Source organism: Theropithecus gelada, chromosome 8 (assembly GCF_003255815.1).
Source record: "Theropithecus gelada isolate Dixy chromosome 8, Tgel_1.0, whole genome shotgun sequence".
In the NCBI taxonomy this organism is placed as follows: domain Eukaryota; kingdom Metazoa; phylum Chordata; class Mammalia; order Primates; family Cercopithecidae; genus Theropithecus; species Theropithecus gelada.
The window spans coordinates 136,837,943-136,865,131 of NC_037676.1; the positions used below are offsets into that span (position 1 = coordinate 136,837,943).

Genomic DNA, 27,189 nt, shown 5'->3' on the forward strand with positions numbered 1-27,189 from the left:
AGCTAAAAAACATATGAAAAGGGGCCCAACCTCATTAACAATCATGAAGATAAAAGTAAAACCACATAAAAGGTCACTGCACAGGTACCAGACTGGCAACACGGAAAGTTCACACCAAGATATGGACCAAGAGAGGCTAATGCATGCTGCTGCAAACTGGTGCAACCACTTTGGAAAACAATTGAGCATCACCTAGCAAAGCTGAAGCTGTGCATATCCCATGGCCTGCAAGTCCTCTGTGGGTGTATGTATCTTGAAGAAACTGGTGGACAAGCATACCAGAACACAGGTGTCATGAGTCCAGTGCAGCTGAGCTCATAAAAGCAACAAAACAGAAAGAACCCAATTATTCACTGCAATTAAATGAATAATAACATCATGCTAGGTTCACATGGGGGAGTCATATTTCACACAATGGCATATGTGCTGCAAAGAAATGAGTGAACTAGGGCTATACGTGAGAACTGGTCAGTCTGACCAGTATAACTCTGAGTAAAGAAGCAAACTTCAAAACAAATATACAAGGCCAGGTGCAGTGGCTCACACCTGTAATCCCAACACTTCGGGAGGCTGAGGTGGGAGAAATGGTTAAGCCCAGGAGTTCAAGACCAGCCTGGGCAACATACTGAGACTCTGTCTCTAACAAAAAAAAATTTTTTAATTAGCTAGAAGTGGGGCACATGTCCTCCTTGTAGTCCCAGCTAGTCAGGGGGCCAAGGTGAGAGGATCCCTGGAGCCCAGGAGTTCAAGACCAGCCTGGGCAACACAGTGAGACTCTGTCTCTAGAAAAAGTAATTTAAAAAAATTAGTTAGATGTGGTTTAGATATGCATACATGGTTGGCAAAACTATAATGAAATAAAAAAGTATTAGGTTGATGCAAAAGTAATTACGGTTTTTGCCATTAAAAATAATGCCATCCATGTATACATCTCTAAACAAGGTGCTTTAGCATGTGTTTTACTGGCAAAAACCACAATTACTTTTGTACCAACCTAATAATTGTCATTGAAGTTGGGAAGTGGTGACTTTTGGGACAGAGAAAGGGTGGTCTCAGGAACATCCTGCAGGAGGGTGTCCGGTAATGGTCTCTTTCTGGGCAGCAGCTATGCAAGTGTTCACCTTATAATTATTCATCACACCACATCTTCATGTCATATGTACTATTCTGGACATATTCTATTTCACAATAAGAAAAGTAAAGAAAGAAAGACAGTAAAAAGAAATGTATGGCCAAATGGGTAAATAGGCAACAGAGGTCCCCTTCACAAGGTTTTTATGAGGATTATACAGAACTTACATTAAATGCCTAGAATGATACATAGCATCCAACTGGTAGTTATTACTAACATTAATAACACTGATGACAACACCACTTATCGCGGCACATGCAGAGTGAGTTTTAGGTTTATTTTCTTTCATCTGTGTGATGAAAACTGCACTGAAACTATAACATATTCCAAAAGGGAGGCTTAGTAGGAATTTCTCTCTGAAGACCCAGTGACAGGCCTAGAGGAAATATTAACTATAACTCTGGCACTGCCAAGCTTCTATCAAGTTACCCAGGTGGAGAGACGGTCTTGATCATGCAAGTGCTTCCCGAGGGGTTTTGGTGGTAGGACACCTGTAAGATTTACGACAGCACTTCTGTGGCTGAGGAAATGCGACAGGAAGATGAAGTTCTTTTTCATTAATGTCTGGGGTGGCCATCAATCCCCTAAAATGCAAGCTAGCACCAAGTCACCCTGAGAAGTGTGTAGCTGGGCTGGGGGAGGGCGGGATCCCAAGTTCTTGAGAACTTTGAATTCAGACTTAATTCAGTTACTTCTGAGACTTATAAAGCAATTTTATCTAATCTGAGCCCATAAAGGATGAAGTGATAGCTTCTTCAGTCTTACCTCTCTTTTATTTCTGGGGGAAAAAAACAACCAGAACAGATGCTTCCGACAAATATTCCCCACCATGTACAGTGGAGAGGTCTGTGGCCTGGGACACTTCTCACAACCCCTAATTGGCAGGGGTTTCTGGAGTCAGACCTCAATCTAGCTCTACTGCCTAACAGCTCTGCAACTTTGAGAATGTTTGCTCCTTTAATTGCAAGGACTGGAGCTAATGTAAACAGAGCAGTCTACGTGGAGATGTTCATCAAATTATTACCACTGACAGTTTACACAAAGAACAGTGGAAACTGCCTCAGGTAAAGGAAGAGAACCAACGGTATTCCTTTAACTTGCATTTGGAGTTTGAACACTTCCTGTTTACATTTGCAGCAATAGAGGAAGACGAGCTTAAGGAGGGGACCCCAAATTCGCAACAGATAATGACAGCTATCACTGAGTGTTTATTAGATGCCTCAGTCGCCTAGGGTAAAGATGGAGATATTAACATCCTCTTCTTGCTGACAAGGCCCTGGGAAGTTAAGTGGCTTGCTGCAGGTCATGCAGTTAGTCACCAGCCAAACCAGTGTTCTAGCTAAGGTCTGTCGGAGCCTAATGTTCACACCCCAGTCTCCTTGGCCACTGGGGCACTGATCACCAAGGCTCACCACAAACAAGCTCCACCTCAGCAATAATCTCTCCTGCTAATGGATCAGATGGATGATTTCTGCAGCTTTTGCTTTTGTACTGTATTTTCAGTTTTGCAGATGAATTTGCATTTCAAATCACAGCATCAACAAGATGGTGCTGTTTTCACAGTAGCAATTCCAGCTCCCAAAGTTCTAGTAGCATAACCTTCTCACCATTTCTTCCCCTTTCCTCTCTATTCCCGCCTCAGGACCTGGCTCTGTACAGACCCCCATCTAAACTGCCCACAGAACTACCAAACACTGCAGGTCAGAGTTAACACCACTGCAGCAGTGAAGATTGACTGTGACTGCATTTGCACAGATTTCCAAAGAACACACCAGAAACAGATCACATGCACTCCCTCTTACAGGAATCTCCATCGAGGCTTCTTGAACATAACACAATAATGAAGCTAGGTTTGCTGTGCTCAACATAAGACAACAATACACTTACAGATAGTAAACCGGCTCTTTGCTAAGAGGAGGCTCCTGGTGGGCTGCAGTGAACCTCTGCTGTGATCCTTCAGCATCCTCCAGGGCCTGGCTCACTGCATCTGGTGAGTGTGAAGAATCCCATGAGCCTTGGGACCATGCTTGGTTATCCTGGGCTGAGCACCTCCTTTCTAAAGCACTTACACATGTTTTATCTTGTATTAACCTCAAGAGGCCTATGGCAACTGTGAGAAGAGGGAAGAACTGAGAGTTCAAAGCCACAGAACGGAGTGAAGGACCAGGCATGGCCCAGTAACAGAGGATCTGTTGAACGCTGTGCCCTTGTGGCTCCAAGTCCTTGAAGGAGCTCAGTCCCACCTCCACCTGGAAGTTGGCCATGATAAATCTATCGCACTAAATTTCTACAGAACCTATTCATTTACTGATTTGTTAATTCAGCAAGTATTTATTAAGCACTGCATAGATGCTGGGAGTAGGATAAAAACTAAACAAAGGGCTTCAAAGAATTTACATTCTAACATCATGAACAAGTAAATATATAACCCACTGATGCTGTTAAACACATCAAAATAAAGCATTTGAGCCAAGACCTGAAGGAGGTGAAAGAAGCACCGTGTGGCTACCTGGGAGAAAAGCAGAATGAGAAGTGGGAAGAGCAGGTGCAACCAAGCGTGGAGATGGAGTGGGACGCACCACATCTGCAACGGAGGGTCGGGGGCAAGGCAGCTCAGGAACCAGGGGCCAGGCAGGGCAGGTGCTTCTGGCCACCTGTAGGATTTCGGCTATAACTCTGAGTGTGACCAGAAGCCACTGAAGTGACAGACATACATGGGGTTCATTATACTATTTTCTCTACTTCTGGGTTCTCTGACAGCCAGTGTTTCCCAAAGTCTGTTTAAGTGCTGGCAGGCACGTTGGGAAAAATAGGAGAGGGACTTCTCCAGCCAAAATGAGACTGAAAATCACTATGTACTGTGTCCCTACCACCTAACACCTGCCGACATCCCAGGGAACTAGTGTTCTAGAGAGCACAGTGTGGAAAACACTGACTGACGGCCTCTTCCAGGGAAGGTCTATCTTGTCTCCCAGGTAGGCTGAGCTTCCTGAGGACAAAAGCCATGTCTTCTGCTACTGCTGGGTTCCACCACAGCCAGTGGAGCACTGGGCACTAGAGACTCAGAATGGAACACGTGAAAACAAAAACATGATTGGCTGACTGCCGGACTCACCTCGCTATTGCATGTTAACTGTGCCCACGATAAACTTCTTTTCCACTTGGAGGAATTCCATCACATTGAATTTCTGAACCCCAAGGCCCATTATCTACCCAGGGTCACCCAGTAAAGCTTGTGACTCTTCCAGAATGCTCTGGATGATGACACAGGCTGACAGATGGAAATGTTTCATAGAAATATGAGCTTATCCCCAGAGGCTGCTCAGTGCCTGAGAGTCATTGCAGCAGGGCCACATGAAGGCTCCCCACCCTGAAGCAAGAAGAATACTGATCACCGGGCCAATGGCCAAAGATCTGCACCCCTAGACTGGGCAGCGGGCAACTTGAGAAAAAATGCATATTCATAATAAAGGACCAAGACTGTAAATTACAAGATACATGGTGATGTTCGTAAGGAAAATTCCTAAAGAACATTTGCACCTAGAATGCTCATCTTCTTCTCCAGCCTGAGCTCAGTGGGAATGTGAACCATGTGTACACAGGACAATGTGCGGGACCGGTGCACTCCACCTGACCCAAACAACCACACCCAGACCCCCGTGACCCACAGACAGTCACAGGAGACAGACAAGGGGAAAGAAACACAGAGGCAGAAGCCAAGAGACATCAAGAGACACACGCCTGAAAGGAAGAGGCCCTCGGACCAAGGAGCGAGGGGGAAGCAGATTTTCATGGGCTCATGTTAGCATGTAAAGAAGTTTGTACCAAAGATTTCAAAGTAATGTTGATGTTTACAGGATATCTGGTGATGAGAACATCATTCCCTTCTCCTTCTCCCAGTGGCCAAATATAATTCAGGCAGATTTGGTAGGTCACACTCTGGTCTATAATCCAAGTCTTCAATCCAAGTCTTCCTGAAAGCAGACAGGCTCAAAGCCAAGTCCACTGGGCACCATCCACGCTGGGAGAGAAAAATCTTTTAATTTTTTTTTTTTTTTTTTTTTTTTTTTGCCTTATCACTTCAGGATTTATAAACCTGAGAGCATGAGGCTGGGACTTGCATTCCATCCAAGGTTAGTCACAACAGGGGGGGGAAAAAAAAAAAAAACAACAGCGTGCGGTAAAGATCAAGAGAGAAAACGCCAGGTCTTCATATAATTTAGTAAGCACAAAGCTATCTTGGTTTTAAAATAAGGCCAGAGACAAATTAAACAATTTAAGAAAATAAATGTTTTAAAACCGTGGCATACCACAAGTTCAAAAATGGCTTGTGTTGAGGCAATTATCTCATCACAATAAATAACAGTAAATCAATCCACACTAATTGCTTTTTGTGCAAGGGCTTAGAAGACTCTTTAGCGTTCTCTGATTATTGATTTTTTTGTAATCACTTGTGTCAAAAATGCAATATTTCCAGAGAATCTACTGCACACTCTTAGACAGGATTTTAATGTAACATAAAACAACCCCATTTCCTCTTTTTTTTTCCAGAGGTGCTTTAAACATCTAAAATAGAATGAAGCTGAAGATGGCACTAAGATGGCTAAAAAGCAGAGACACTACATTTCAAACCAATTTAACAAATGGCCCCTGTTACCACCACCACATGGCCGTGCTGTGCATCCCACCCCCAACCCCACCCGCCACGTTCAAAATTAACAAGAAAACCATGTGGAATCTCAGATTCTCCATTTTCTTGCAAATTCAGAACCGAAAAGCAAGACAAACACCACCAACAGAAACTCTATGCTTTACTTCTTTCTCTCTGCCCCTTGGTTCAGTAATTTCCACTGAACCTAGAAAATGCTCTGGCTGCTAACTTCACACTCCATCAGCATTTTGTTTGAAGATTTTGCTTCAGTCTTGAGAGCTAAACATATAGCTCCGGCTTAAATAAGCAAAGCAGTGAGAGGAAAAAGGACAAAGGGGTAAATAAGTTCCTCTGCTTCACTTGAAAATGAGAAACCGTGGACTAACACAGACAGAGTAGCTTTCACTACAGAGACATGGATCAAAATCCCAACTCTAGCTCACAGAAATTGTGATACTCCTGAGCACATTACTAAACAAGACTCTGGGCCTCAGTGTCCTCATCCATAAAATGGGGATGTTAATACCTACCTGGTAGAGTTTTTCAGGGCAAAATAAGGTAATGCACAGGAAATACCTGTGTAACGCCAAGCACATGGCCATTACAAAGAAACCAGCCCACCTGTCTTATTTATTCTAATGCTAGATATTTAAACATTCAACCTTGTGGTGGAACTTTCTCGTGGAAAGATGAAACCATCTTCTTGGTAGTATAAATAAAACCGCAACGCCATAAGCAATGCCAGATGACTCAGCATTTTGAGGTGGTACTGAGACTCTCAGGCTATTACTTTGAACTATTTATAAATGTGTGGCTTCCAAACAATCTGCTTATTTGAGATCATTTTATTGCTTTCACTCCCTTGCTGACAAAGTTTACACTGGAAACTAGGAGCAAATTACCAGGCCACATCCTCAGCTGACCTCATCCAAACATCACCTTTGTTCAACTGAGCACCCAAGCTCCTTAAGCATTCTAGGTGCTCAGATGCCTCGTGTCTTTTGTACATACAACCATTTCCCTTTCACACCAACACATTATAAAGGCCTTTGGGACCTATTTCATTATCAGGAATGCAAAAAGAGGTTACACTAATTCCCTTTGACTTGTGGGTAACAGTCAATTGGAGAGCTTTCTGGTTGCTACAGGTTTTTTAAGCTACAGGTTTTACACAACAGGATAATATATTAATCCAATTAAAACATAATTTTTAAAAACCGATAAAGTTGGAATAATTAGTTTGCTGGTTTTCTGGGTTCCCACAGAACCCTGCACATAACTTTTTGGATCATTTAACATATTTGCTATTGCCTTTGATGTCTACTTGGCTCTCCCCAGACTTGTAACCCTGGCAGACCAGAGGCCTGGCTTCATCCTGAAATCCTCTGACCCGTCATGGTGCCTGACACAGACGTGCCTGCTATCCAGAAAAAAAATGTGTTGAATACATAAGTAAACATTTCATATGCTTTGCATCAAAAAGACAAATGAACATTCAGTACTTTATTTGTACTTATGTTTTTTCTCAAAATTCTGAATGTCAAATCGTGGTATCATGTATTCTATATGGCATTCTCAGGAAAAGTTTCTCAATGATAATGACATCGGTGATTGAGATCTCCCTTGCCTCTCACTAGTTTTATGAAAATACTTTTAGTTATGCAAATTTTAGGCTGACAACAGCCAATAGATTTCTCTGGCTTCATGGTGCACATTTTTGAAGATTCAATTGCATTTTGAGATACATCAAACATAAACTTTAAATAGTGTCTTTTCAAGATGAAGGCGTGGATGGTTTCCCTTGTGAAACAGCATACACATCTATACCAAAAGGCTGATGGCTACAGAACAGAAGGCCAGTCTCATCTTCTGGAGGTCAGGGGCAGAGGAGTGATCTGAGCTATTTGTCAAACAGTGGAAAGGGTTATTCTGTTTCAGAAGCAAAAAAAGTGTCTAAAGTAAGAAGCAAGGGTCAGCATGAAGTCACGCTGAAGAGTCTCCAAAATGCACAAATCTCAAAAACTGTGAATTTCAGACCTGAATTCTTTTATGGACTTGCACATTCACACACCAAATTTTGACATGCTTTCCATAAATCAGGAAAAGCTCTCGGTGCACTTGGAGCTTTACAGAGGAATGAGTCAAAGGGCAAACTTCCTACAGTGCTGGGGCCTTGTGGCATGTCCCGTGCAATGCAAAAAATGGGTGAGAGGTAGTGACGAGGAAAGAATGGCGGGGCAAGGGCAGAACAAGGCCCTTCTGCAGGAGAATCACACTTTTTGAAAGCACAGGCAGCAGGTCCAGCAGTGAAGGGCAGGGCCGCTGAGGAGAGAGACATTTGCTGTTAGAAGGAGGCCATTTATTAAGAACTCCGTGTGGGAGACACAACTGGTAAAGCTTCTTGGCCGGGTGCAGTGGCTCACGCCTGTAATCCCAACACTTTGGGAGGCTGAGGCAGGTGGATCAAGAGGTCAGGAGTTCAAGACCAGCCTGGCCAAGATGGTGAAATCCCATCTCTACTAAAAACACAAAAATTAGCCAGGTGCAGTGGCAGGCACCTGTAATCCCAGCTACTCAGGAGGCTGAGGCAGAAGAATTGCTTGAACCTGGGCGGCAGAGGTTTCAGTGAGCTGAGATCACGCCACCGCACTACAGCCTGGGCGACAAAGTGAGACTCTGTCTCAGTGACATATTTATGTGGTCAGGTACATCATGAAAGAATGTGCCACATTAGAGGAATTAGGTGAATATGACTCTGTGAACAAAAAGAACATGCCACAGGCACCAAGAATCTTAAACAAAGTCATGAAAGAAAAGAAGATTTAGAGTCAGGACAGTCCTGTGATGAAAAAAGGAAGAAACCAGGATGGAGTCTCTAGAGAACTAACATTTGAGAACAACGTGACAAGCCCTCTTTACTTACTTCCTGACTAATCACAATGTGTATAGTGGCAAGAAGAGGTACTTCTTTTATCTCTGTGCTACAGGTAAGCTGCAGAGGGGAGACTGCTTGCCCAAGGCCATACAGGTAATAAGTGGGAAGCCAGGATTCTATGATAGTCTGACCGTAGAGCCACAATCTCTAACGTCAAAAAAGAAAGGTCTTGTGCTGTAGGATTCAGGCCTTTCATCAAACCTGTGCACTGTTGTTTCTCCCATGGGTACAATCCCAAGGGTCCATGAATCTCCCAGTCTTTCCTGAACTACCCACAGGTAATGCTGCATTGAAAATACCCTTGCATGACAGCTAGCAGTGAATTCTCTCCTCATGACTCTGCACCCACCCAGATTACTCACATCAGCCAGTCTGCTGTCTCAGTCACCCTCCTTGCTCCTTACTCCCAGCTTCAAGTTCTGTGTATGTTGGTGCAGGGGCAATAGGTACATCTGACAGGCACTCTATTGTGCAGACACTGACAGGCACTGTGAGAATCACAGGGTTGGAGTATTCCTGCTTCCAGCTAGGATGCAGAAAACCACAAGAGACCACTGCTCTCACACTGACAACTTGACAGAGCTATCAGACTGCTGAGGATACAAAGAAATCTAAGTGAACTAATTCTAGAAAAAGACAAGAGGTGGATAGGTCGCTATGCTAGAGACCAAGGTATCCACCAGTTCCTTTTCTCCTACTTTTATCTTCAGCATAGTGACCCATCAACCTCTTCCCTGTGAAATGGAGAACTTCACCACGTGCAACAGGGTTGGTGGCTGAAGCTGCAGCCAGTGATGAAAGGGGAGAGGAAATCCATCCCTTACAAAGTACACAAGGCCTTCACCAAGTGCACCGCCAACTCTCCAAAGAGTTCCCTGGGCAGGGCAAGGCGGGAGAGAGATGTCTAATAAACAGAAAGCCCGGGGTGGAGCTGGAGAGAAACAGAAACTCTGCAGCATCCCGAGATGCTGGCAGCTGACCTGCAAAGCTGGTAGAGAGCCTGTATGATTGAGAAGGCCAGTGCTGGGCTGTAAAACACAATGTGATTTCTGGAATCTCACTGGTGCTCAGATGGTCAACCTTGCTGAAAGCAAAGTCCTGATCCTGTTCTCAGAATATCCAAAGATAGTGAAAACCAACTCTAGAGCTGTTCAGAGCCCAGACCCAGACCCAGCTCAACTACAAATTAGATTTATTCATTCTTGAGTTGCCAAGACCACCCTCAGGTTCAGTGACTCACTGAGAAGACTTGTAAGACTCAGCATATAGTCATACTCATGGCTACACTTTATTACAGTAAAAGAATACAAAGCAAAATCAGCAAAGGGAAGAGACACATGGGGTGAAGGCTAGGGGAAACCAGATGCAAGCTGCCAAGGGTCTTCTCCAAGTGGAGCCACAGAGCACATGCTTAACCCCCCAGCAAGGATCTGTGACAATACTTATGAAATGCTGTCAACCAGAGATGTTCATTAGAAGCTCAGTGACCAGAGATTTTAGTGATGGCTGATCATGTAAGTACCCTCTGCCTAGCATGTACCAAAATTCTATACTCCCAGAAAAAAGGAAGGTATTTAGCATAAATTGCACTGTTTGTATAAACACTTTAGAAAGTGTAAGCTCCTCTTAACAGTGAGGTGCTACAAACTCTCTTGGAAGTCCATGTTCTCAGATGCCAGCCCAAGCTTGTAAGCAGATCTTTCAAAGGAGAGCAGCCAAGCCTGCTATATTAACTCTCTTCTGCACAGTCCCCCACACTAGTAACATATACTTTCCCAAGGCCAACTACTGTTTACCTCAGTCTACTGTTTTTTCACATACAATGTCTGGCATATGTGGCATAATGTCTGGCATTAAAACATTGTGAGGCATGCAAAGAAGCAAGAAAAGATGACATCAAATCAAGAAGAAAAACATCTCTGCAGCCCTGCAGGGAAAAAAGAAAAAGGAAAAAAACTCAATAGAAACTGATGTGCAGGTGCCCCAGATGTTAAAATTATTAAACAAAAACATCGAAGTAACTAGAACAAATATGTTAAAGGCTCTAGGAAAAACATTAAAAGCAAGTGTCAACAGATGATAAAATGTAATAGAGAAACAAAAACTACAAAAAAAAAAAATGCTACGTGGGAAGCTGAGGCAGGAGGATCATTTGAGCCCAGGAGCTCAAGCAAGATACAAAAAGAAGGAAGGAGGGAAGGAGGGAGGGAAGGAGGGAGGGAGGGAGGGAGGGAGGAAGGAAGGAAGGAAGGAAGGAAGGAGGGAGGGAGAGAGGGAGGGAGGGAGGGAGGGAAGGAAGGAAGGAAAAAAGAAAAGGAAAGGGAAAGGAAAAGGAAAAGGAAAAGGAAAAGATAAGAGAACCAAATGATCCTAGAAATTAAAACATCGTATTTGGTGGTCTTAATAGCAGATTTAATATATCCTAAGAAAGGATAAGTAAGCTTGAAGAAAGGCAAGTAGAAATCATACGAACTATATAAACTGAAACATAAAAACAAAGAAGAACTAAAGGGAGAGAGAGAGAGATCACCTGAATGTGAGGTGCTATTAGTGCCTCACATATATGTATTAATATATATGTGTTAATATATGTGGTATTATAGTCCTAGAGGGAAAGGAGAGAACAAATGAAGCAGAAGGAATAAAGAGATAACGGTTGAGAATAGTCCAAAACTGATGGAAAATATCAACCCACAGATCCAAAAGCTCAACAAACCCCAAGTAAGGTAAATATAAAGGAAAGCATACCTAGACTTGCTGACGTTAATAAGATGAAAACCGAAAAAAAAAAAGAGGAAAATCTTAAAGCCAACTAGAAGAAAAAGACTCATTACACATAGAGAAACAACGTGGTTAGAAACAAGAAAGGGTTAGAAACAAGAAAGGATGAAAAGGGATGGAACATTTTTAGAGTGATGTCCCCCTAGAAGTCTATGGCTATCAAAATATTTTTCAAAAATGAAGACCATATACAGACATTCTCAAATAGACAAAAATCGAGAGAATTCAATTCTAGCCTACCAGCACACAAGAAATGCTAAAACAAGTTATCCAAGCTAAAGAAAAATGTATCAAATAGAAGCCCATATCTGCGGGGAGAAAATGAAGAATACCAGAAAGATGAATTATGCAGGTAAATTTGTATTTACCCTTTTAAAAATATTTTAATATTTTAATAAAATCCTTTTTCAATTTTAAATCTTTTTAAAATTCTAGTTTCATTACGTATTTTTAAAATATTTTATAAATATTTACTGATTACAGCAAAAAAATAACACCACTATATTGAGAAGCTTACAACATGAACATGTGTGACAACAAGAGCACAAAGTGTAGGGGGAGAGTAAATGAATTACAGTGTTTTATGGTTCTTATATTGTTCATAAAATAATATTTGAAACTAGAATATGTTGTAATAAAGATAAGGTAAGGTCTACAGTGACCACTAAAACAAGAGGAACACAAAAAGGTATAGTTAAAAGTTCAGCAAACCCCAACTGAGGGATATTCTATAAAACGATTGACCAGTACCCCTCAAAACTTCCAAGGTCATCAAAAACAAAGGAAGTCTGAGAAACTGTTAAATCCAAACAGATCCTAAAAATGACATGAGAACTAATGTACTGTGGTATCCTAATGGGATCCTGAAATAGGCAAAGGGCATTAGGTACAAACTAGGAAAATCTGAATAAAATATGGACTTTAGCTAATAATAATATGTATTAATATTGATTCATTAGTTATAACAAATGTTTCGTATTGATATTGGACGGTAACAACAGGGGAAACTGGTGTGGGGTATATAGAAACTCTCTGTACTATAGTCACATTTTTTTTCTATAAATCTACAACAGTTCTAAAATAAAAAGTCAATACAAGAGATAAAATGGAATATTAAAAAATACTTGATTCACTCAAAAGAAGACATAAAAGAAGGAAAGAGAAGCAAAGAACTTATACAACACATAGAAAATAGATACCAAGATGGAACTCTTAAATTAAAAGATGTTGATAATTACACTATATGTAAATGGACTATGCACTCCAATTAAAGGGCAGTGATTGTCACCCTGTTACGCACAGGTACATAATTCACATATACACATGTAGGCACACACAGAGACACAAACAAGAACTAGCTGTGTGCTGTTTACAGGAGAACATTTTAAGTAAAAATATTTGAATAGGGCCTTTCTTTGCAGAATTCAAAACCCAGCGCAATGTCTAGCAGATTACGGGCTGTGGGGCCACTGCATCAGAACCACACAGGAAAGTGTTCAAGTCAAGGATCCTAGGTTGGGCTCCAGGCTTACTGAAAGTATCTTCTGGGTTTAGAAACCCATTACGTGCACATTTATCAAGATCCCAAGGTAATTCTGATGTTGACTAAAGTTACAGAAAAGCCAGTCTTGTAGGAAGGGTGGCAAGAGGCCAGAGCTTCTCCCTGTAACAAGAAAGCCCCCTAACTCTCTTTATGAGACAGCAAACCTGAGGTCTTCCCCAGCACCTCCTCCCCCAGGAACGGCTTGGCGGGGTTGATGGGCCAAGCCTTCCCAAAGCTGTGCGGAGACATTCCTTCTGGTCTGTTCCCTCAAAGCAGCTTCTCTTTCAAAGCCTCTGAAGTAATTATATCATTGTTCATATTTTTCAAATAAGAAGACAGAGGCTCAAAAACGTAAAGGAACTCCCAAAGGTTAACTAATTAGTAAGCAGCAGCACCAAGATTTTGGCCCTAATCTGCCTAACCCAACAATTCCGAACAACAAGAAAAAAGTAAAACAACATCAATATCTAAAAATGTATAAAAAATATAACATAACACCTAGAAAAATATTTAGAGTGAACTATTTGTAAACATAATGTAATCTCACCAAAAAGAATATAAACCATGATCAGGCGGGGTTATACTCTTTGCTTTAGTTCTTTCAAGAACTGCAGCCATTTTCAAGAGATAGGGGAGGAAACAAGAGCCAACAATTTTTGATCACCTGCCTGGTACCATGTGCCATACCTACTACTCATAAAAAAATGGTACTGCTTTTAATATCTCAAACACCAGAAGACAAACATCACTATCAGCATTTTACAGATCATAAAATTTGTTAAATAACAAAGCCTACAAGCAGCGCAGCCAGAAATTGAAACTTCATCTGCCTGGTTCTACATCCTGTGCTTTGCTATGAGACCTCATCACTCTCAGAGATTTTCAAATGCTAAACAGAATCTCAGTGAAATTCCGAGATTTTCAAATGCTAAACGGAATCTCAGTGAAATTCCAAAGGCAATTTGCACTATCTTCATAGGATGGTATCACCGATGAGAAACATGTTTACATTCTGCTTTGACTTTAGATAGTTTCTAGGACAATATTCTTATTTAATATGTTGCTGTTTTTTACTTAAATTACTGAATAGGTAAAAGCAATGACTTAACATTTTAAAAATATATATATAGGGAAAAGTCTCACTCTCAGCCCTGTCCCTCAATCTACCAAGTTCCAACCCTCACCCACCCACGACAGGTTATGTTTCTTTGTTTATTTTGCATGTATTCTTGCAGAGGCTTGAAAACAAATGTAAGTAAATACAAATATGGTTTTGCCCTTTTTTAACCTTACTTTTTGCCCTTCCTCATATATCTTCAATATCTTTCTATAGAAGTAGAGAGATCCTCTATTCTTTCCTATAGCCACAAAGCATCATTCTGCTGTTTGTGTGCCCCGTTGCCTATTCAACCCTCACCCTAATTCATGGGCATTTCCATTGTTTCTAATGGATAACCCTGCACAGTAATCATTTCATGCATCTGCAAGTACATCTGTAGGATAAAATCTTACAAGTGGTGAGTCGAAGAACACATGCATTTGCAATTTTGACAGATTCTGCCAAACTGACCTCCACAGGGTCATGGGCACTAACACTCCCACCAGCAATGTGTGAGAATGGCCATTCCTCATAGCCTCATCAATGCAGCATGCTTGCAAACTTCTGAATGTTTACCAATCTGAGAAGTGAAAAATGGTATCTTAGTGTGGTTTTACTCTTTTTTTTAATTATCAGTGAGGTTGGACATCTTATCATACACCCAAAGTTATTCCCTTCTCGGTGATCTGTTCTTTTTATATATCCTTTGCCTATTTTTCAACTGGGCTACTGGTAGCAGTTTATTTTTAATATGAGACATTTATAAAAATAAGACAAATATTAAAGAGCTAATATCATATGAAAATAAAAATAATTCCAGCTGTTCAGTCATTATTTTTGTCTTGGATTTTGAAAGTATTATCTTAAAATCCATTCTCAGGCTTTAACACCTAACAAATATGCTAAGGGAAATCTAGCACAGTTTCCTACAATGAATGGGCCACTCAATCCATCTACCAAACTACCTGGGGAGGGAGGCAGAGAGATTCAAGATCAGCTAAAATGGCAGATCTTACCAACTATTTTGGCATGGGGTTGTGATGTAAGCCCTAGCAAGACTTTCCTCTCATGGTCATCTATTTTTCTTCCCTCACTCTCTCTTTCTCTTTCCCTCCCTCTCTATCACTGACATCACCCATCCCGAACTCAATGTCTCTCATGACAGCGTTTTCACTGGTTGTATGAATCCCATGAACTGAACATACAACAACTTTCAAACTTAATATAGAATGATATATATATATATATGGTTAGCATGAAGAGGTATCCTCTTTAAGTGAGTGTCCCTTTTAAATGAAAAGATAAAATTTTATTTTAAAATAAACTCACTTTTGATTCATGTGCAAGGAGAATACCACTGAATCAGCTCTGTCATTGAGAACATTTCTATCAACAGAGTTAGGGGTCCAAATGAGCCGAATCAGAGAGAACTTCACAAGGTGATTCCTGACTCTAACTACACTGCCTTACAAAATGATCCATGGACTTACTTATTTGGAAGAAAGCAAAGAGTTGAATAGCTAGATGGAAGGAATAAGCCTATTTTTGTTTAGAGAATCCTGGCTCAGCAACATTCATCTTGTCTAAGTATTTTCTCTGGCACCTCTTTAAGGTTGAAAATATCAGTTCCGCCCTAGGGAATGCATTTTAATTGCATCTGCAAGAAGAGAAAATAACATCTTTACTATTTGTGAATTCTCAGAGGTTTGACAGGCTTCACCCAGTGTTTTATAGCTGTTTAGATTTGAGGATGACATGGAAATGCTTTTGGCATACAGATATCCATTGTAGGGTTACTTACAACAACAGAAACCAGGAATGACCAAACTATCCAATTATGAAAGGAATGGTTAAACTATGATAATCATCCTTAAGCAGCCATTAAAAGTAGTTTATAAACAGATTTTCGTAAAATGGAAAATACTTATGAAATGCTGATTAAAAAGACAATATTAAAAATTGCATATAAGCTCCCTGGCCCGGCCTTTCACTAGGAAGGTCCCTAACAGCAAACCATCAGGCCAGTCATCTAAGCCACATTCTCCAATAGAGCTTTATCAGTGGTAAACCTAGGCTCCAATTTCCATGCAAAAAAAAAAAAAAAAAGAAAAAGAAATTCTGTATTTATAGTATGACCTCAACCATGTCTAAAAAATATCAAAAAAAAATCCATATGGAAGGGAATCAACAAGTACTTTCCAAATCTTATTTAGTGAACACATTAATTTTATTTTTAAAATAAATATACAAATAAGAAATATGCCATTTCAAAAGGCAATACAGGAAATTTGCCCTTATAGTATTCCCTGACACAAATCATGTATTGTAAATTGTACAGCTACCTCAAGAAAAGCAAATTGATTTCATCTTGTAAGCCAGTTGCAATTGATTAGTAGCATCTGTGTGAGGATGTTGAGATCTAATCTAAGATTAGTAAAAAAGAGAGACTTGATTTCTTTGTAATGTTTGCATTGGAATATGTATGAATATTGCATATTTTCTGATCTTGCTGAAATGCTCTACCACAGAGTTGACGTAAAAGGAAGAAAAGTGGGGGAATATGGTTGGCAGAATAATGGCCCTCAAAAAAGTCCACATCCTAATCCCCAGAACCCGTAAATTTGTTACCTAGAATGGCAAAAAGAAATTAAGACTGCAGGTGGTATTAAGTTTACTAATCATCTGAGCTTAAGATAAGGACATTCATTATTGTGGGCTATCTCAGTGGGTTCAGTGTAACCACGAGGGTCCTTAAAGGTAGAAGAGGAGGCAGAAGAGGAGAGTCAGAGAAGCAGACATGGTGAGAGATGCCATGTTGCCAGCTGTGAATATGAAGGGAGTGGCCATGAGCCAAGGAATGCAGGTCAACTCTAGAAGCCAGAAAGGCAAGGAAGTGGATTTTTTTCCCAGAACCTCCAGAAAAAATGCACCCCTGCCAACACCTTGATTTTACCTTAGTGAGATGTGTGATAGACTTCCAAACTACAGAAATGTTAAGATAATCAATCTGAGCTATTTTAAGCCACTAAATTGGTGGTAATCTGTTACAGCAGCAATAGGAAATTAACACAGAGAGTGGGAAGGGAACACGACAGGGACAGAGTGATTACCAGTATTTGGATGAGGGGTTGGTATGAAGCAATTTCATTTTGCTTTGTCAGTCCCAATTAATTGAGAAACACCACCTAAATTGACATGCATTTGATGAGTACCCTAACTTGTGGGATGAGAGAAACTAAGGCTGGATTTCCTGTTTCTCACTCAGGTCTGAATTTCATTCCCATTTATAGTACCATTCAATAGGGACGAAGCCAAAATCCACAGGGAGCCCAAGGGAAACCAGCCATGACATCAGGTCCAGCTCAGTGCAGCAGGGCCTGAGGCCCAACACTGGACACCAACTATGTAATGGCAGAAGTTAATAATACATATATGGCTGGGCGTGGTGGCTCATGCCTGTAACCCCAGCACTTTGGGAGGCCAAAGCGGGTGGATCACGAGGTCAGGAGTTCAATACCAACCTGGCCAAGATGGTGAAACCCCATCTCTACTAAAAATACAAAAAAATTGCCTGGCGTGGTGGCAGGCGCCTGCAATCCCAGCTATTCAGGAGGCTGAGGCAGAGAATTGCTTGAACCCAAGAGGCGGAGGTTGCAGTGAGCCGACATCACACCACTGCACTCCAGCCTGGGTGACAGTGAGACTCCGTCTCAAAAAAAAATTAATAATAATAATAATAACAATAATAATAATACAAATGTGAGTGATTCCTGAATTGAAACTATCCCCAAATCCATTTCCTCTGCACATAAACCAGATAGTCCACAATCCTAAAAACAAAACAAAACAAAACAGCAACAATAAAAACCAATAAGCATTTCAGGGCAAAAAGGCTATTTCAGCTAGGTCTGGTTAGGGAAGGAAAATGTTTCACAGTGAAAACCAAGGAATGATTGCAAAGTCTAGTAGCAACGCTGCAAAAGCCAGGAAAATAATTAACCTCACTGGGTCTAATTTTCTCACCTACAAAGTGAAATTTGCCTTAGCTCTCTATTCTCTAGCGCAATAATTGCACTAGTCCCCCAAAGAAGTACACCTACACGCTGTGAAATGTGAAATACAGCTCTTAATTTTAAATATGTACACAAATATGCATAACACTAAAGACCGTTCTTGATTCAGACACTGCCATGATCCCACTAGATGACATATGGGTCCTACCTAAGAAACTCATGGTCAGTATAGGTGATTTTAAAAAGCATCTATAGAAGCAACACCTTTCAACATCCTTAGTTTCTCCAGTTTCTCCCTTTCTGCCCCCAACAAGTAACTGAGAACATGCAGTGAGAAAAGCACAGGACTAGGAGTGAGAGGATGAAGTTCACATTTTAGCTTCTTCACTTCCTGGACATTAAAGGCGTTCCAGCAGATCCCTCTGAGCCTCCCTCTGACAAATCACAGTCTTCAACTACAAGAGAGGGAACGATGAAAATTCACCTCCCACAAGGCTGTTCTGAGCATAAAATAAACTTGCCAGTGGGGAAGGTCCTCGTCACCTCAGAAGTGCTGAATGCAGGTAAGTCAATATCATCATGGTGACTGAAGTCAGTGGATATAGGCATGGCAGAAAAGACTGACAGGTGATCAGTTAGCTTCTCTGAGGTTTAGAATCTTCGTATTTCAAAGATGGAAGATAATATGTACCAAGAAGGAGATTCTAGATGATGAACATGAAGTTCCTGGTACAGGACCTGCACACAATGGACATTCAACAAACACAAGCTAGCAGTGTGCTGGTGTAGGGTCGCCCAGCTCTCTAGTGCTTTCTTTCTGTGTCCGACCAAAAATCAGGGTGCCCTGACTGCTCTGTGAGCCCAGCCAGCTGGAAGATTTCCCAGTAGGCTTGAACCAGAACTGAAGCCTCAAACAATTCTCAGGCACCAATAAAAGTATCTAGGTTGTTCATGGTGAAACCCCATCTCTACCAAAAATACAAAAATTAGCTGGGCGTGGTAGCAGGCTAACTGAGATACCCTGTAATCCCAGCCACTTGGGAGGCTGAAGCAGGGGAATCGCTTGAACCTGGGACACAGAGGTTGCAGTGAGTCAAGACCGTGCCACTGCACTCCTGCCTGGGCAACAGAGGAGTGAGACGCCTTCTCAAAAAAAAAAAAAAAAAAAAAAAAAAAACCGAAGAGGAGTATCTAGATCATTGCCCAAGACACCACTGAAAGAAACAAGCCTTGGCCCTGAGCCGAATTCCGTTAACACCCATAACACTCCATACCCTGACCACCTCGCTGTGGACATACCCAAGCGGAACCCCGACCCCTGTGCTCTTGCTATCTGTGGCAAGGACTCAGTAATTGCTTTAAACAAACCACCCCAGCGTTTAGTGCTTCTTTGTTTGGAATCACAACAGGCCCTATATCAGGATGGTTTGGGGCACTGCCTGGTAGGAATTCCACTGCCACCACTTTTGGGGTGATTCCAGCTGCAAGTCCAGCGGGACAAAACAGATGCCCCGCCATCCCTCCCACGTTCTATGATTCTCTGGGATGAAATGGCAGACACAATTTCAAAAACCATTTTAGAGCAACAAGTTTACAAATGGAATGATTCCTTGCCATGTGTGCCATGTGTGCCATGCTGCTGTGCCAGCAACAGCAGTAATTTTAAGGGTCAAGTTTTCTCAAGTGCTGAGCAGAACATTTTACTGAACAAATTACTGGACCCTAGTTATTGTTGTCAGTCACTGCATCATAAGCAACGGCTAGGCAGGCAAGCATTACCACCCACACTGAAGAAACACCAATTAGAGGCACTAAAAGAATATGGAGGGCCACCATCTCCTGAGCGCCTGCAACATGCTGGGCACTGTGGTGGACACTCCTGAACACAATCTCCAGTTTTTACAACTGCTTGTCGGGTGGGCTTCATCACACCTGCTTTATCAGGTGACTCACCTGCGGCAATCCAGGATCTGAAAGCAAAAATAAGTGTCCCTAAAGCCTGCAAGCCTTCCTCTAAATCATTCCAGTGCTTTTATGCAAAGACTGTGCCTTTTCTTCCGTCTGCATCCTCTTACGCATCTTTGACTTGGTTTCCAAATTACAGAGAAATGCTACGCTTCTGGAACGAGAGAGCACAAATAAACTGCACTATGCCTCAGACCCCATGTGTACCAGCTAAGGGGACCCCAAAGCGAAGGGAACACCAACAAATAATGAAAGAATGCTTTCTCCATCTTCACTTTGAAAAGTGATGCCTTTTCTGCCTGAACATCTGCCTCCTTCTCCAGAGCCCTCTTACCTTGAAGGAGACATGCTGCTCCATGTGCCGCAGCAGCTGTGGCTTCTGGGCCGCTGTGTAGTCACACACCGTGCACTTAAACTGCTTCCCTGGAAAGAAGCGAAGGACAAGGTGAGCGTCGCCAGGCCAGCAGCTCCCACCGTGAATGAAGTGCCAGGCATGGAGCCAGGTACACAAAGGTGTTCCTTGCCATGTGAGGATCAGAATCTCAGAAGGGAACAGCAACGAGGTGCACAGGCACAAGGCAGCACGCTCAGTCTTCAACAGCTGGGAGTGGAGAGGTGCTCCCTAGGGACGGAGAGGCACAGCCAGCTCCACCTGGGGAGGCCCCATGAGCAGTGACATTCCATCAGTCTCCTAAAGAAAGAGCAAGGGTGTGTCCAGCTACCCAGAGAGAAGGGCATCGAGGGAGAGGAGCGCACACAGATGAGACTGCAGAGGAATGGACCACAGGGTGCTCAGCAAAGTGGAGCAGCTGCATCTTCCTTCCTGGAGTGTGAGGTCTGCGGAAAGTCAAGAGCTGAGCCGGAGAGGCTGCCGGCCCAGAATGTCAAGGGCCTGGACCATCTCACAAGGACCTTAGACATAACCCTGAAAGTCTGGTGAGTCTGCAGGATGATGGTCAGCAGAGTGCAGGATCTGTGTTGCAGAACTCCGAACTCTGGTTGGAGTGCCAAAGGCATTTTTGAGAGAATGCTAGAAAGAAAACTAGCGAAACGTAAACCACTGCTCTTAAAAAGATTAAGGTTTTAGCAATATTTAAACATTCAATAATGGGGTATGTTAAAACAAGTTAATAGATATGTGAGGTACACTATATTTTGCCTCTGATTAGCATAAATAAAACCTCAACAAGCAATAATACAAACATGTGTAACCAAATGTAAATGTGGCCTACTTCGTATAGCAGTAAAGAATTCAACAAGCAGCTTCTAATGGTGTAAACCTCCTCAGGGCATGACACCCGCAGCCACTGTGGCTGGGTTCCCAGAAGTACTGGCTCCTCCTAGAGCGCTCTTGCACCTTTCCCTCTTAGACATTCCCCTCCCCTCTCTTCACTGCCAGCTCACTGGAAACCTGTTCTCACTAGGATGCCAAGCCAGTGGCGGATTTTGGCCTGTATGTTACTGGATGACTCTTAATATGACTCCATTAAGAGTTCACCCTTTGGAAATCGTCTGTTCCTTTGACTCCATAACAATACCCTCTTCTCTGGGCCTCTCTATTCATTTTGAGTATCCCTGAGGCATTCCCTCTCATCAGGGCAGATATCATTAGGCTGCTGATGTTCCACAGTGTTCCAGCCCACCCTCCTAGTCTAACTCTGCAAGCATCCTTGCATATAACTGACCCCTACAGGCTTTTGTAAACCTTTGATGCCAAAATCAGCATCTTCTACTCTAATCTCTTCTCTGAATCTGAGACTTGAGTATACAACTGCCTGCTGGACCAGCTACTTAGCTGTCCCAAATGTCCTAAGCTGGACACATCTTCTTCACCAAACAGCTTCCACCTCCAGCCTTCCCAGTTAATCACTCATCTGATCACCTACATCAGATACCCAGTAGCCTTCCTCAACATCTTTATGGCCCTAACTTACACTCACCTCATTTTTTTCAGCACCTGATTTCATCTCCTAAATATTTCTCTTGTCTGTCTATTTCTCTCTATTTCTAATACCTCCACACCGGGTTAGGTCCTGCTCATTTCTTTCTTGGACAACAGCAAAAGCCCCTAAGCTGGTTTCCTTGCCTTCATAAAACACTACCATCCATCCATCCGTCCATCCGTCCGTCCATCCATCCATCCATCATCCATCCATCATCCACAACCCACACATCTATCTACACATGCATCCAGATGCCTCACCTTCTAACCAGATGAGCTACAGCATAAACCATCCCACAGTCCAGCCATGAGAACCAACCAATGGCCCCAACTTCAGAGCCAAGTTGACGTTCCAGAGTTCAGCAGAGAAGGCCCTCCAGAATCAGAACCAACTCTCCCCAACCCACCCCGCCCCTCTCTCTGACTTCCTCTTGTGCCTGTCCCCTCTGTATTTAGGCTCATAACAGTGAACTCCTTGAGTTCTCCAAACTTTCTGCCTTGCCTTTGCAATCTCAGACCCCTGAGCCTTTGCTAACATTTTCCATGCCTGAAATGCACTGTCTTGCAGCATCTAGCCATTCTTCCTATTAATTCAGAACTCAAATTGAACACTCCGGTAACTGGGCCAAGAGGCAGCCCTCCACAGGCCCCCTACACACTGTTCACTTGCTTCAGTCTATGCTCCACCTCTACAGCCTTTACAAGGCAGGGGCTGCCTTCAGCTGCCCATGGGCAGGGACCACATCTTACTCATCTTGGTACCCCAGAGCATGAGTGCACACACAGACTGAATATATTCCATGCATTTCATTAAACTGAACTGAGCAAAAATTTTATACGTCTTATATGAACATCACTCTCAATAAGAGCAGCAAAAGGAAACAAACATTAATACCACAGTTGTATCTTTTATTCCAGGTGAATGAACCCAAAATTCTCAATTTTATTAATTCTGCAAGCCCAAAGCGTAACGAAACTTTTTCACTTGTAAGTCACACAGTTACAATTAGAGAGCAATTAGAACTTAAAAAAAAATACAGTAACATCTTCTTTTAAACATAGGGCCACACATTTCTACACAGCTCCAGTGGAATCTCAGCTAAACACAATTCTCCACTGACACATGGCTCATGTGTGTACAGCATCCTTATGCTGGGCAGCCTGGGCAAAATCGTGCTGTGTTCTTCACCACTAGAGTGGGGGAAGCAGAGCTAATGGAACCATTCTCTAAGTTGATAAATATTCTGTCATTCATTATCAAACACTTGGGTCAAAGAGTAACAGATTAAGTGCTAAAAAAGAACCCTAAAATGAATAAATAGAATTGCCTCGTTTGCAATCAAGAGTCAGCCTTTTATGGATGTACTTCCAAGACTCTGCAAGAGACAAGAAAAGAAGGCAGCAGCTAAAAGCCATCCCTTACTGAAGCATCAGAGCCCTGGCAATAAATATTACCAATGTTTTCAGCAACCATAGCCAGCACCTATCAAACAAGCCTGGGAGAGCACCTGACATAATTGTTTGCTGCCTAATTAAAATAATGGGATACAGATTCATGACTAATCATAAAAGAGTAATACTTTGAGACCGTCAGATGGTTTTCTATCAAGAGATTTCTGAGACTTACAGGCAGAGTTAACTGCAAAACCTAGTATTTACTCGAGGTGAAACTGACCTCAGAATGCTGGGAGATGCACATCGAATGGCTGCATGTGGATGTGAACCACCCAGAATATCAGGGGAAGAAAAGAATGACTACAAAGAAAAGAGGTTGACTGTTAAAAAGTAATTCCTTTTCCCCAAAATATACCTGGCTAGGTCTACCCACTGGACTACTAGGCATCATGAGTTGTGCTGGGGCATGACGTGTACGATCTTACCACGCACCAAAAGCCCAGGAGGCAGGCAGTGTCGCCCTTTCACGGATGAGGACCTGGGATCAAGACTCTGAGTCACTTGTCAGATCACGAAGTGGTAAGTGGCAGAGCCCAGATTTGGCCCCCGGTCTGTTCACCCCAACACCTCCATTCATAGCCACATAAGAATCTTTTCAGCTAATAAGGGTGTGATACAATTTCCCAAATGGAAGGAGGAATTTATACCAGCAATGGCATATCTGTGCCACTAACACATAAGGTGACTACCCATCAGAAAGGACGGCCCAAGAAGAGCCAGTTGCAGGGGAACTATGTTCTCTTTCTGGCCCTGTCCTGCTCACCCTGAGTGACCCTGGGTTCTTTCTTCTATGCTACTCAGAGGCCCCATCAGAAAAATGGGGAGGTAATCCCTGTCTGATGTGAGGGTGGACTCAGGGACTGGGCCTGCAAGCATCTGAAAAGCAGCCCCCTGAAGGATGAGGCTGGGGGTACATACAGGTGACCCCGCAGTGGACCGTTCAGCTGAGTGCAGTGTCCTCCAGACCTGTACCTCCCTGACACTCCGAGACAATCCAAGTATTCAGTTCTAATTAAGCCAGCCTAAATCAATATACCTAAAACAAAAAGCATAAAAACAGAGCAAAGGAAAAGGTTTGTACAACTATATCAAAGTGTAAGTAAACAGTTGTAATAGCAGAGTTTACAGAAAACCTCCTCCTCCTCCTATTCCCAACACCCTATCTGGCCTCATCTCCACGCAGAGCAAAAGCCAGGAGCTTCGTAGTGGCTGCAGGGCACAGGGGTGTGTGGCTCCCTGTCACCTCTTGGACCTCATGCACTGCCTTCACCTCTCTCCACTCCATAGACACAGTCTACCCACCCACCTCCAGACCTCTGCACCTGCTGTTCCCAGAGCCTGGGGTGCCCATCCCAGATATGCCATGCTCTGTTGCCTCATCTTCCTCAAGTCTCTGTTCAAATGTCACCTTCACACTGAGTCCTTTCAGCCCATTCTGTTTAAAATCACAGTCCCTATATCCCTTTACTGACTCATTTTTAGCATTTCTCAGCTTATATTTTCATACTGAAATGGAATCATTTCATATTCATATCTTTATTTTCATCTCTCAATTTTCTTAATATTCTAGATGTCTTCATATTTCCACTGTAATATACCACACACTTTATTCATTTATAGTGTTTGTTAACTATCTCACTCACGAGAATGTTCACCTCATGACAGTGGAGATTTTGGGTTTTGACTTTGGTTGCAATCACCAAAGCAGTGCACTGATTCACCTTGGTTGGTCCGTCTGGCACCCTTGCAGGTTGTAGGGACTTTGAGACAAGACTGCAATTTTCATGCCACGTCCTCAGTGCTTGGAGGTGAGAGCATCCTGGAGGTAAGGCTAGCAGTTAATTTATATGAGCACCCCATTCAGAAGTCTGTTCAGCCACCCTTTCTCCCCTCCCCATAATCAACATGGTCACACGGGGCATCACAAGGGCCAGTGATATGTGGTCCTACCCACCATCTCCCCACTCCAAGTCACAGGAGATTGGACCACGGTGGACAAGAGACTGTAGCTGAGCCTGGAATCAGAACTGTCCAGATATGAAGCCTGCAACTCAGGAGTGGATGAGAGTTGTGTTTTCAGTCTGTGGGTGAAACTAGTAAGCAAGCCAATCTACAGGGGGTGAGAGGAGAGCACAGCATAGAGAGACAGAGACAGGACATCAGTATGAAGTAAGGAAGCAGAGAGGACGAAAGGTGGAGGATGAAGACAATCGCCTGGCTGGTTGTGTCCATTCACTCAGCGAGCATTCACGGAGGTGCCGCTGGGTGCCAGGACCATGCCTGACCCCAGGAGATGAGAGTGGACAAGACACCACAGGCCCTGCTTCTGGTGCTCATCACCTAAATGGACAACCAGCAAGTATTCCAACAAATAATTACCAACTGCAACAGGCCACGAAGGACAAAGGCAAGGAGCCATGGTGGAGCATGAGGGAGTGTGGAAGGGGTGCGGCCATGTGGCCAGGCTGTCAGGGAAGGCTTCTGTGAGGAAGCGACGTTACACAAGATGGAAAGGTAAGGAGACCAGCCGCACGAGGAAGAGGTGAACGCAGCACTGGGAAGAAGGAACTCAAACACAAAAGCCCTGAGTCTCTGTCAGATTCCAAGTAAGTTTACCATAAATGCCCCTTGGCGAATTCTGTGACCTCAAATGAGTTTCTGTCAACTGCAACCAAGAGTCCAAGAAGTATAGCTGTTGAATGAACCAGTGAATGTATGACTATAAAACACCAAGACCCCAGAAAGCAGGCCAAAATAGGGCTTGACCAAACAGTGTTCTCTAGAGAGGACAGAATCAGATTTAATTAACTGAAAAAGTCCAATGACAGCACACTCTTCTACACAGCACTTTGAACCAATGCTACAAATGCTTTATGACCATTAACTCATTTAACTGTCACAATACCTGTTTGATTTTACGAGCTATCACATAAATAAAAATTATAACATGGTAAGATTTGATACCCATTAAGCTAAGAAACTAGACATTTTTAGTAACAAAGTGTTAAAAATGCAAGAGTTGAGCTGGGACACTTTCTTATTTCTGGTACAATTTTTTGGAAAGGAAGCTGGCAGTGCAATGCACAATTAAAACCACCAAAACAAAATAGCCATCCTGCTCCTGGAAATGTGTCCTAAGGAGTTAATTCAAAAGAAGAAAAAGTTTATATATGCAAGAAAGAAGCCCCTGCCACATAAGTTATAATAATGGGAGGAAAAATGAAAATAACACATTGTCCAGAAATAAGGGAATGGTTATAGAACTCATGGATCACCTTAGTGCAACATATAACTCTTAAACTTGTTATTAATGAACTGTACAAGCAACAAAGGATTATTATAATATTAATAAGAATTATATCTTTTCATTACAACTATATAGCCATTCCATAGGAACATGAATAAAGATTTTTAAAGATTTAAAATAAAGAATTTTTAAAGAATTGTGGGCACACTTGCAGGAAGAGGTTGGATTTTTATGAACGTTGTTTTCATGTTGTCTGCACTCTAACAGAAAAGCATTTCAGATCATTAGCACCCATCTCTGAAAGGCTGAGATGTTTCATCCGTTACTGCACACAAACCAGAAGACAGATCTTTCAACGCAGAGCCATAAAATGATACCCATGGCTTCTGAACTTGAAAGTTCACCGTCTTTTAAAAAACAGCACCC

At 42.5% G+C, this 27,189-nt stretch overlaps 1 protein-coding gene across 7 annotated transcripts in view; it reads right to left on the bottom strand.

The window, feature by feature from the left end:
- ZFAT (zinc finger and AT-hook domain containing) overlaps positions 1–27,189 on the bottom strand; it is a 231,570-nt gene that overhangs the window by 67,005 nt on the left and 137,376 nt on the right. For 6 of the 7 annotated variants that reach the window (XM_025394837.1, XM_025394842.1, XM_025394841.1 and 3 more), the window contains one exon: positions 20,454–20,542. In XM_025394837.1, coding sequence (XP_025250622.1) covers positions 20,454–20,542 — 89 coding nt within the window. Of the gene's footprint in view, positions 1–20,107; positions 20,274–20,453; positions 20,543–27,189 lie in introns of all 7 variants that reach the window. The other variant, XR_003120881.1, reaches the window with a different exon arrangement.